We start from the raw sequence: 12,226 nt of genomic DNA, 5'->3' as shown, positions 1-12,226 counted from the left end.
ACGCGACAACGAATCCCGTTGGGATGAGCAGGGGGAGGTAACGCGTGCAGGCAAAAGCAATGCAGGAATCGGTGTCCCCTGGAAGCGGACGACAAAGAGTGAGAGGTAGCAACTGGTACGGGCAGGGGGAAAATTAACAGGGAGCACCTGGGAGGGGGCGAGACCGCGAGAACTCCTAGCAGGGACACGCAACGGTCCGACCACCAAGCTCAGCAACGCCGTCCCGGCAGCTCTGCTTCTAATGAGCAGGAAGGGCTAATGCACACACCAGAAACCAGGGGAGAGCTGCTGGGACCAAGACAAGCGATGCAAGGGACTCGGGCATCGGTCTGATCCAGCTACGAGGGGTTTGAAGACTGACTAGTAATGGCAGCAAGGCAGTGACTCTGAAGCCTTTTAGAAAAATAAATTTTTTTACTCATACAATGGCAACACCTACTCTGTAAAATGAACTGACGGTACAAAGGCTGTGAGCAGATGATACTGTTGGTGCTTGTACAGTAAGGTCTCAACTAGTCCACCGAGACAGAGGGCAAGATTTCCTCACAGAGACATAAAAATTGCTAGTTAATGCCCAACCCTAACAGCATGAGGCTTATCCTCAATTTAATAACAGGCGAGTGGGATGCGCCAAGCGAATTGATTTGCCTGAGGCTACCCCAGGAGTCAGTGGGAGAGGCAGAGCTGCGGCTCCAAAGCAACGCTGAGCAGAGAACTGCCTCCAGGGAAAACACCAAATTTTAGGAAATGCAATTGAAAGCTTTTAATTTCTTTTAATTACTCCCTGAAGTGGGCTTTAGGCAGAGGGAACAGCACTGCAAGCTGGGAACAGCCAACCAACACCGCTGGCTCCTCATAAACAGGGTGCGCAGCTCTAGGCTGCTGTGCCACCTCCCTGGAGACCGTGACCTCCAGGAAACTGAAGAGCCCTTGCGATGGCGGGATTTGCCCAACAGACGGAACTGCTGCGTTAGTTTGGGTGGGAGATTTAACCTCCCTGGACTGCGGTTTCTTTATCTGAGAAGTGGGAATAAAGCGCCCAGGGGAAGGGCTGGTGAAGGACGGGTTGTTGTGCAGTTCTCAGAGGCCAGCGCTGTGCAGGCTGTCATACGCCTTTAGTTTGTCACCTGCATCAGGACGGGGGGAAAAAACCAAAGAGATGCCTTTTGGTCCAGAAGCAGCAGGTCACAGTTTTGTAAACTCCCAACGCCACACAGAGATTATATCAGGTTCTCCACAAGCCCTCTCTCCTGAGCCTACAAAAGACGTACCGACACCTTCGTCAGGCAGGGGCCCGAGGTGCGGAGGGCGCATTCAACAGAGCCCCGCAGCGCAGCACACGCGGCTGCCAGCCCCCCCATCCACCTCCCGCCCGGGCGCACGCTAGGTACCGGGTCACCAACAGCAGCAATTCAGCAGCTCCTGGCTCGCCTCCTTCCAGGGCCAAGAATTCGGACCATCCAACAGCCCTTGCCCCCAGCTGTCCAGGACGTGGACTTGGCCCGAGACCTATGCCTCCACCCTTGAAGGACCTGTGCAGCTCTAGAGCTATGCATCGCCCTCCTGAGCCCAGCAGCCAGGCCAGGACAAGGCAGCACATCCCTAGCCGGGCAGCGGTTTTGCTATGGATTGAGGGATTGGGAGAACTGCCCCTCTACTCCCCTTTGGTGAGACCCCCCTGCAGTCCTGCGTCCAGCTCGGGGGTCCTCAGCACGGGACAGACATGGACCTGTTGGAGCGGGTCCAGAGGAGGGACACAGAAAGGATCAGAGGTTTGGAACGCCTCTCCTACAAAGAAAGGCTGAGAGAGTTGGGGTCCTTCAGCCTGGAGAAGAGAAGGCTCCGGGGAGACCTTATTGCGGCCTTTCAGTGCTTAAAGGGGCTTATAAGAAAGATGGGGACAGACTGTTTAGCAGGGCCTGTTGCGACAGGACAAGGGGTAATGGTTTTAAACTAAAAGAGGGGAGATTTAGACTAGATGTAAGGAAGAAATTTTTTACGATGAGGGTGGTGAGACACCGGCGCAGGTTGCCCAGAGAGGTGGCAGATGCCCCACCCCTGGGAACATTCAAGGTCAGGTTGGACGGGGCTCTGAGCAACCTGATCGAGTTGAAGATGTCCCTGCCCATGGCAGGGGGTTGGACTAGATGGCCTTTAAAGGTCCCTTTGAACCCAAACCCTTCTGTGATTCTATGAACTGGGACTGGAGAACTGCCTGTGACTGGCAGCAGATCCCTTCAGCAGTCTGCTTTCTTTTAGCTTCCAACTCTTTGACTTTCTTATTTAGATGCCAGTCTCCTTATAAGACAGAATGCCTCACCTTGAACAGAGCCTTGTAAACGAGCACCCACTGCAACTGAGGCAACATTATAAATAAACAGCTTTCCCTTTTCTAGTAGTTACTTATTTCTATTGGTGCTTATGTACGAAAACAACAACGATATTATTTCTCTTCAGTAAAGTTATCAGCTAAAATCTCCAAGGCCAAGACAAGAAAAAATTGTTCCTTTTTTCAGCAGTATGTACTGTAACTGTTTTAGCTGGGTTGGTGGAAGAATGTAGGAAAAACACCGTAACTTGGAGACAGCAGCCAGTGTATTTGCTCAACGGTGACAGAGAGGCTCGATCAGAATTCAGAGGTGTTTCCCAAACCCACAATTAAAAAAGGAATGAAGTAATAACAACAATAATGTAAACCAACCTCCTTGTCTTTCAGTGTTGGAATAAATTGATAATACCTTGCGTGTAGTAAAAGATTAAGTGACTAGAAACCCCCAGAACAGAGGAAAAACCGTAGACACTGAAGATTACAGCGCTGAAATACACCGTTTGGATCAGAAACTTGGCTCAAGATGGCACATTGCTGCCCCTGCCAGATGAAGAGATAGGCAGCCAACAGCCTAAGAGTTTGCACACCTGAATTTCGGGCACCCCGCCACACCAGCATTACTCGTAACACAACAGCCCTCTACGAGAGCAGAGCGCTGCGTGGGAGAAGGACGGCAAAGCAGCCGAGCACTGACCTCGTCGCTCTCCTCTACGTCCACGTTGCCATTGGCATCATCGTCCATCTGCTTGTGGATGTTTCGGACAGCTTCGAAGCTGAGCTGCTCGTCTTCATCGTGGCACAAGGGCTTGTCAATGCGGCAGAATTCTGCTGAGGAAGCAAACACCAACGTTAGGCAGCCCGTACCAAAAATATCACCATCGTGTTTTCTCACTAAGCTTCTGGTGTTTGAAAAGCCCTGGCTGAGCACTAGAGAAAGCACCCCGGTGCTGCCATTGACAGCAGGGGTATGTGCAACAGCAAAGGGCAGGTCATGGCCGCCGCGAGGCTGCTCTCCTCCAGGTCAGCGTCAGCATTTCCACCGCCCCGGACCCCCCAGCGCCCCGCGGGCAGGTCTCCTGCCGCGCAGTGTCCACCGATGCCCTGCTGGCAGCGGAAGGGGAGGACTGCAGCTGTATTTTACCTCCTATTTCACGAGCTTCATTTCTCGCTTGGAGACTGTTAGTGTTGGCACAGCGTCTAGCTAGGACATTTTGAGAGGAAGAGTTCTATGTTTATCTAACACGTCAATTAAAAAAAGTTAGCCTTCTTCCTGATTATAAAATGGATTTTTCTGGCTTGGTTTCACATATTTTTCTACGTTTCAGGACTAACACTGGAAATTTTGCTGCATGCCCGAGTCCATGTAAGCACCAAACGTGGCTGATCCATCCCGTCTATGGCACTGCCGCGCGGCGATGCGTGACTCACCGCGACGACCGCAGACCAACGCTGCAGCGCCGAGACAAAAGCACAGATGCCAGGCACTGACAAAGGTGAGCTTTTTTATGACATGCATTAAGAAAAACCCTTTTGTTTCACAGAGGCTATATCACTGTATATTCACTGTAAGCAGATAATGATTAAGAATTATCCAGGGGAGACTGCTCCGAGATCACTGTGAAACCAGTTTAATAGCTCCTGGCCCAGTTCCCATTTGGAAGGTCTCACATTCAAAAAAATCAAACAGAGTTCAGACTGAACTCCTAGGAATGCAAGCAGAAAAGTCCAAATTACATATGAGCTCAAACCAAACTCTAAGATGGTCCTCTCGAGATAAGACAAGCTTGTTTACAAGAAAAGTAGATGGATTTTCTCCTGCTGCTGCTATACATGCTGTACCTGCTGGGAATAGCTGGGCACACCTTCCCCTCGCTATCCAAAGATGATCATCTGGACTATTCACTTCTCTGTTACATCTCCACACAACCAGCAAGTACTTGGATTCACTATCAGTACGGAAGACTTCTGAACATTAAATCCACAGAGATTTTTAAAAATTATATTAATTATTTTAGCACATACCATACGATCCCTATAGAAAAAAAATTCCTAGAGGAAGTCCAAAAGCCTCTTAAACAGAGGTTCTGACAGAATATGTTACCTACCGCACTTAAAATCCACTCAGTCAATTAGCTTGTGAAATTGAGGACTCGCACTACCAGACCCGCCTGCCCATAGCCCTGCTGTGGTCCTGCCCCTGCGGGGGAAGAAGCCCAGGCACCAGCGCAGGCTGGGGCCACCCGGCCGGAAAGCAGCTTGGCAGAGAAGGTCCTGGGGGGCACCAAGCTGACCACGAGCAGAGGTGGCCCAGGGTGTCCTGGGCTGCACCAGGAGGAGCCAGGCCAGCAGGTCGAGGGAGGGGATCCCCAACTGAGAGGGCTGGGGCTGTTCCGCCCGGCGAGGGGGCAGCTCAGGGGGATCTCACCCGTGTACGTCAATGCCTGCAGGGAGGGTGCCAAGAGGCCAGAGCCAGGGTCTTCCCAGTGGTGCCCAGTGCCAGGACCAGAGGCCGTGGGCATAAACTGACGCGCAGGAGGATCCCTCTGAACATCAGGAAACACTTTTCACTGTGAGGGTGCCCGAGCCCTGGCACAGGTTGCCCAGGGAGGTGGTGGAGTCTCCATCCTCGGAGATACTCAAACCCGTCTGGACATGGTCCTGGGCCACCGGCTCTGGGTGAGCCTGGGGTTGGACCAGAGGGACCCACCTTAACCAGTCTGGGATTCTGTAATAGCACCCATCTCCATACGTAAGCACGGAGCCTCCCACATGGAGGAAACCAGACTGAGACCGGCTGATGTCGTCATGTGCACTTCCAGATCCCACTGGAAGGACTGGCTGAAAAAAAAACAAACCCCAAACACCACCACAAACCTAAGCTCAACAAATTACACACTCACACGCAGCCACGCTGGTGGCTCAGGCGCAGGTTTTGCTCGCAGGTTTTGCAAACACACGTGGTATCAGCTACCAAAGTTTCTGAACTCAGCACAGCTTTAGCCATAAGCTACTTATTCTTAAATATCTGTAAGAACTTAGTGTAAAAAGAAAGAAAAAAAAACAACCCAAAAAACCCCCCAAACCAACCCACAAACAAACCAAAAACCAAACAAACTAGAACGCCATATAAATGTAACATTGTTTTCCTACCTTTAACTGTTGATTTTCCTCATCTTATGACCCCACACCAAATATGTGGCTCACAACCAGCTTTATTATGTATGTATCCCTAATCAGGAGACTGAATAAAATACTGGGGTTTTAATTTTGAGGAACATAAGCCAAGGATCAGGAATTTAATTTTAACTTTACTTACCTGCAGCAGAATAAATTACGTACTTCAAAGTCATATTCTGCTTAAAACAAAGTCACTCAAAAAACACTTTGATGGATGTCAGAGCTTTCTTCAAATCAGACCAAGCTCTTATGTTATGCTCGTAACCATTATTTCTGGTGTGTTTATACATACACATACACACCAATGTATTCAAGATCTTAGCTATAGATTTTGCACTAGCATGTTTCAAATACTGAACCAATTTCATATGCCAGTGCATAACATCACACACTATAAACTGAAAGGGGTTTTTGTGGGGTTTTGTTTGTTTTTCTAAATAAGGTCTCTGCTCAGATTCCAAGCTTGTGTGTTATGTGCAGGAGATCCTAACAGTAGATCATCCCCCAGTGCTCCAGAGAAAAGTGGTATCCTCAAGGTGCTTGATGAACCGCCTCAAGAAAATGTATCTGTACCTTAGGTAAACAACTGCACCCTACGCATGTGTGCTAAAAATTGCCATCACTAAATATCCAAATCCATTTACACTTTGCTGATAACAATGATTAGGTATGGATAACTGACATTTTCACACACACCCCCACCCCGTGCTCCGCCACCCCCTGAGGCTGGGACTCATCACTGCTCCAGGGAAGAGGAAAAGCCCTCGAAACTACAAACCAAAAAACCTTAAAAACTAGAATTGCCCCAAAATTCCATGTCTGGTCTACCCTTTATAGCTTTTTAAGAAGAACATACTTCTAATCTCCAACACTGGGGTAAAAATGGGTAAGATAAGCCCTTAAGAGCTCTAAGGTAGGCGCAGCAGGCAGCTATAGTGGTGCAACCCTCTGAGTTTTTGGTGTGGCTTCAGTGTGCACCCCGACCACGCACAGAGCATGTCAGAGCAGGTTTTGTTTGTACCTAAAAGTCTCTCTTTTTCAAACCTGATGAGTAAACCGTCCCAATGGGTTCTTCAGCTCTGGCCCCGTGACTCAGTGCCGCTGCAGGCAGAGCTGCCCGCAGCCCGTGCCGGCGCTAGCGCGCGGCCCCGGTACAGCCTCAGCCCTGCTCCGGAGCAGCACAGCAAGCCCCCCCGCTGATAAGCACAGAGCATCAGACACCACCGCCCTTCAGACCCCGCTTCGCCAAGGTGGCCTTTGGTAACCCACAGACAAACCGTATTTATCAAGGGGGAGCGCCCGTCTTTGTTACAAAAGCAGGTTTTTAAAAACGGGCTCTCTGGCATGAAAACCCAGTCCTCCTTTAGGGACACACAGAGGCACGCGGATTGATCGCACGACTTCATGCTGGGAGAAGACATGCTGGGCAATCTACTACCGCAAAATAGCACCAACGAGAAATCAGGCTATAGGTGGCACACGTGCGTCAGGAGGTACGGGTCACGTAGGTAACACCACCACAGCAGCTCTTGGCTGGCTTCGTCCCAACATTACCAACGGATGTCGATGCTTTAGCGTAAACCTCCCAGAAGAAACTCCCAGTTGTGTAAACCCGGCTGAGCAGAAGTCCACATTAACGACAAGACCCACCCGCCGGGTTGATGCGAGGTGTACCACCACAGCCGGAATAAAGCCCCAGGCTCTGCGCTGCTCCCTCGGGGTACAACAGCCCCCTGCACCCTGCTCTCCCACCCACCCCCGTATCCAGCCACTCGGGGCTTGGGGTCGGGTTTTCTTCAGTGACTTCTTTTTAGGACGTTGTGATCAACGACAACACGTTTTGTATCAGAGCACTTCTGCGAGTTACAAGTATTGCCGGGCCTGGAACTGACATAATTTGGGCTGGGTTTATAGGTTTGGTTTCATTATTATTTTTGGCACAATCTCCTTCTTCTACCTTGTATAGTTGTGAAAAAAGAGGAGAAAATATAAAACATTTCGCTTCGGAAAAACCAGACCCATCATGCCTCCCTGCAGCAGGGCACTCGAAGAGGCCACATGCTGCTTTATTTCCAAATGCAAAGATTCAACCACCTCTACCAAATTACTTTACATTAACAGCCACTCTCTCTCTCTCCAGTCCAAATTACCTCACACACCCACTGCTGCCCATTCATCCTTTGCTAACTTCAGTAAAAAAAACCAACAAAACCAAACCAACAAACAAAAAAAGCCAACCAAAATTTAACCAGAACGGAGTAAATCAGATTCTTGGAAGCTTGCCTAGGAAACCACCGCACACAATGTTTGCAAGAAACAGAAAAATTCATAAAAGGAGCGATTCCTCCCTCCGCTGACCAGCCACTGTGTCCCAGCTGTTGGACACGGAGCTGTGTCCCCACACCAGCTCCCACGACCGAACCAGAGTCTAAACAAGACCCTTCCCTTTAGGTCCAGCATGGCAAATACTGCGCTTGGGGCACTGCTCAGCAGGCGCCGTAAGTTTTGGTTTTCTGCAGTCATTAGCTGAAGAACAAGAAAATAAGCACTGAACATGCCGCTCCTCCTGATAGATAGGGCAAGGTGACTTGGACAATGACGGAGGCTGCTTGTGCATTCCTGAAGAGGCAGTGCTGGTGTCCTGCTGCTTCACAAACCTCAGGGAGCTTATTCTGCACCAACTCGTGGCTGTCCGTATGGCCAGGAGGGTCCAGCAGCCCTGTAAACTGGTGACCCAAACCAGTGAGTGAGCCGAGAAAGCTCTCCCTTCCCTGGCACGGCGGGGCTGTCCTCCCCCCACGTTGCTCATGGCCAGCTGTCCTAGGAAGCCGGTGGAGATAAGGGACACCTGGACTCACGGAGCCTGCGGTCGGACCTGGGAAAAACATCTGGCACAGCAACACAGAGCAGCCAGGGACAACGCCGTGGTGGGCAGGGCTGAGAAACGGTGGCAGTCCAGGAGGTGAAGTCAGCGTTTCCCTGCTCGGGCATGCCAGGAAGCCTCCATTCCTCCATTACACCTTCGGGGGCCGCAGGAGGTGGAAGGGTGACCAACGGCACTGCATAGCGCGGCCACAATGTTGACTAAGGACTTCACAGCATCAGGGTGAAGATTTTTCGTCTGTGTAATTTCTGTTGATTTTAATTGGCAAGGGAGAGGAACTTGGCAGAATTGTTTTAAATATTATTGGATGCCCTAACGTTAATTTGCACAGATTTGGTTTTTCTCTCCTACCCTGCAGGAATTTCTTCCCTCCACACTTTCTTAGTTGTTATTGCAAAATTAGCTCAGATCTTTGGGCTGGGCCTTTTCTGCAATGGTTTGTCATGCTGATCTGAATGACAGAGCAAGAACACGGGATGGTCATTGTATTTATACTGCCTTTGGACTTGACTTCAGAAGGAAAAATAAAATCAAGCTAAAAGGTATCTCCCAAAATATTACGTGATCATCTTGTTCTGAGCCTGTGCTTATTATTGTAGCAATGAAAACAGCAACACTCTAGCAAAGTTCAAATTATAGGAAGGAAAGGTCATGTTATTATAAAACAAGAGTGGTTTTATTCTTATTAACACTCTCATAACCACATAACTCTTGAGCCCCAAATCATGACTGTCCAAGTGGTCCGTCCAGCATTCAGACAACAAAACACATGTATCGGAGTGATCGTGATCTTGCCCAGGTTCCTTGCAACCACAAAGACAACCCGTGGGTATTTGTAACACAAATGCTAAGAATGAGGCACAACTGTGAAAGTAGCAGAAAGAGCAATAAAGCAATGGTTGCAAGAATGGCACGTGTTGATAACCAAGTACACAATCAAGCTAGTAAATACAGGAATTTGTTGTTTGCATCAAGGCCAGACAAAGCCTGAATAAGGACACAAGTGATTCAGTCAGCAGAAGACCCTGCACCGATAACAGAGTGGTCATGAGGTTTCACCAGGCAGCATGGGCCGTTCCCCCCCTCCCTGCTTATCTCAACGGGAAGACAGGCTGCAGCTGTAAAAATACCCAAAATGCAGAAACAAAAGACCAGGGCCAGCAACCTTGCCTAAGATTTATGGAAGATTAAGCAAAAAATAACCCTTGTCTCCTGAAGGGAGACAAAAAAAGACCTATCCAAAAGCCAGGTCATCTCTTGGGTTCCTCTTGACCAGTTGACAATGTAAATGAGAGGTTAATAGCCAGCATGCCTTGCCCTCCATGTCACACGCAATGACACTCCAGGCCACTCCGACACCTGTGGCACCTTCAGTGGGTGAAAGCCTTGAAATGAGTGAGAAATGGGTTTTGTTTAAACAACATCTTCCTCTTCCAGAAGGCCCAGCGCTGATTTTTGCTACAGCAGTTTCTACGGAGAGACACTTGCTGTTGGGTCCTCATCACTTGTCCCAACTTGTTCTTAGGTGGCAGACCACACCAGGATTTAGGGGTGTGACTTCTGGAGCCCTGAGGAGCTGACACCATCATCTTTACTCGACCCTCCCACCCCACCACTCTGAGTCATCAGGAGTCTTTTGTCTCTTCACTGCTTTATGCCTCCAGTCCTGTTCTTTATCTACCCACTATCATCTCTTAATAGTCTTTCCTTTCAGAAGAAAAAGTCCCTTTTCCCCCCCATCAGCGTCCTGATAGACCGCGATGATGGCCTGGGCGCTGTCAACACATGCCATCTTCACATCCCTTCTCCTGCCATTGTTCTGGACTCACACCCGCCCACCTTCGCCCCTTGGGCTCCCGCTCCCCTGCTAAAGGTATTTTGCAGTCTGCAAGGCAATCTCCCAGGGGCAGACTGCCCAGGGGCCCTGCTGCCATCCCAGCCCTCTGGGTGCCACCACCTGGGAGATCGTCAACAGACACTCAGCCTAAGTGCTAGAGCAGACGAGGCAGAGCTGGAGAGACAGCCACCTTGAACAGAGTTTGGGCCGTTCTATGAACAGCTTAGAAAGACACGTCCCACAAAGTGTCCCAGGAGAAATGGCGCTTTCCCGGCTTCTCCCTTCTCCTGCCGCGACTGCCTCCTCAGCCCCAGCCCGCTCTGGAAGGACAAGAGGCAACGACACAAACCGGAATACAGGAAATCCGACCTCAACATCAGAAAAGGCATTTTTACTTTTACTTATTTATTTTAGGGTGGTCAAGCACTGGCACAAGTTGCCCAGAGAGGGTGGGGTGTCTCCATCCATGAGACAGTCGAAACCCAACTGGACACGACCCTGGACAGCCAGCTCCGGGTGACTCTGCTTGAGCAGGGTTGGAGAGGACAGTCTCCAGAAGTCCCTGCCAGCCTCACTGACTCTGTAGCGTCGAAGTATTTTATTCCAGATCTTTCCTTTCTCCTGGGAGATTCTTCTGATAAGAATTGTTTGTTTAATTTCAGGTTCTCTCAATTTTCTTTCTCAATTTTCTTCTAGGAGGTCCCATTATCTTTAATAATGCTGAAAAGCTGCGTCAATGCCATTACAGCCGATTGCCCCCAGGAGCACCGAGCTTTGTAGCAAGCGCAGCCGTAGGGACAGGATTAGATAGCAGTTTAATTATAAGAATTGTCATTTACATAACTCGCTTTTATAAACACTGAAATGACAGCCAAAAAAAAAAAAAAAAGGTCTTACATTTGGTTTACATATTTTTACTAATATAAACAAGGACTCAGCTTAACTTCCTTGCTCAGGGTTCCTCCCCTAAAACGCTGGTTTTCAATTAAAAAAAAAGCCAAGGACATCTTCATAAATTTTAACAAAAGCATTAAACGGTTTTGTAAGGAATGTATCCAGGAATTACCGTTCCCCCTGGAGGGGTAACAAAAATGAAAGGGAACCCAGATATCTTGCAAGGCTACAGAGCAGCAGCACAGCGAGCAAGGCAAAAAAGGGCAGAGTAATCATAGTTTCCCAGCTCTAATTACCAAACAATAGAGCCTGACAAAGTTACGAGAGTATACAACCATTTCCACTGTCATAAAGTACTCGAAGTATTTTTATACTCCAAGTTTACACTGTACAGCTGGATATAATTTCTATATAGAGAACTGTCAGCCACTACTCCATGTTTAGCGTGTAATACTCGTCCACAAATGCATGTGAAAATTCATACATAAACCTATTTTTTTTTAAAGAAAAAGGTGAATTTGTCAAACACATGCCCGTTTCCCTATTCCAACTGAATGAGCTCCCTTGGCAGCAAAATTCCTTCCCTGGGAGGTGCAGAGGCAGGGCACCACGTCTTGCTCCAGAAGGCAGCAACATGCGACTCCTGTCATACCAAGGAGTCACACGCAATCCACTGGCATTGCAAACACGGACCTCATCCATCTCCCCACCTCCCTTACAGCCTGCGAGCTCCAGCCGGGTATTGTCATAGCGGGTTTGTAGGTAGAAGATTCCAGCTGGAGGGAGCTTCATCAGGAGCAAAGGAGAACGCTCAAGCAAGCGTCTCGCTCAACACCACTGAATTATTCACGTCCTCTTGCTGCTGTGTTAAATTATCATCACCTCTGAAAGAGTGGAGTCTGTAGCAGACAGTTAAATAGAAATTCACTGAAGTCATCCAGTTTTCCACTTCACTTTGCTGCAAACCGCTTCTGCAGCACAGATCCCCGGTTCCTCACCTGAGCACAAGTAACCCAACCCGCGAGTCTTATTAGAAAACCTTCAACTATTAAGTACGTATTAGCAGGAGTTCAAAGATATACTTTTTTCCTTTAATGAAACAGCT

The 12,226-nt window shown here is 49.0% G+C and overlaps 1 protein-coding gene across 8 annotated transcripts in view; it reads right to left on the bottom strand.

The window, feature by feature from the left end:
* STIM1 (stromal interaction molecule 1) overlaps positions 1–12,226 on the bottom strand; it is a 100,033-nt gene that overhangs the window by 56,740 nt on the left and 31,067 nt on the right. For 6 of the 8 annotated variants that reach the window (XM_075140507.1, XM_075140509.1, XM_075140511.1 and 3 more), the window contains one exon: positions 3,024–3,157. In XM_075140507.1, coding sequence (XP_074996608.1) covers positions 3,024–3,157 — 134 coding nt within the window. The remainder of the gene's footprint in view (positions 1–3,023; positions 3,158–12,226) is intronic. The other 2 variants (XM_075140508.1, XM_075140513.1) reach the window with 1 other exon arrangement.

Source organism: Calonectris borealis, chromosome 1 (genome assembly GCF_964195595.1).
Source record: "Calonectris borealis chromosome 1, bCalBor7.hap1.2, whole genome shotgun sequence".
NCBI lineage: Eukaryota > Metazoa > Chordata > Aves > Procellariiformes > Procellariidae > Calonectris > Calonectris borealis.
This window is presented reverse-complemented; position numbering and strand designations above follow the sequence as displayed.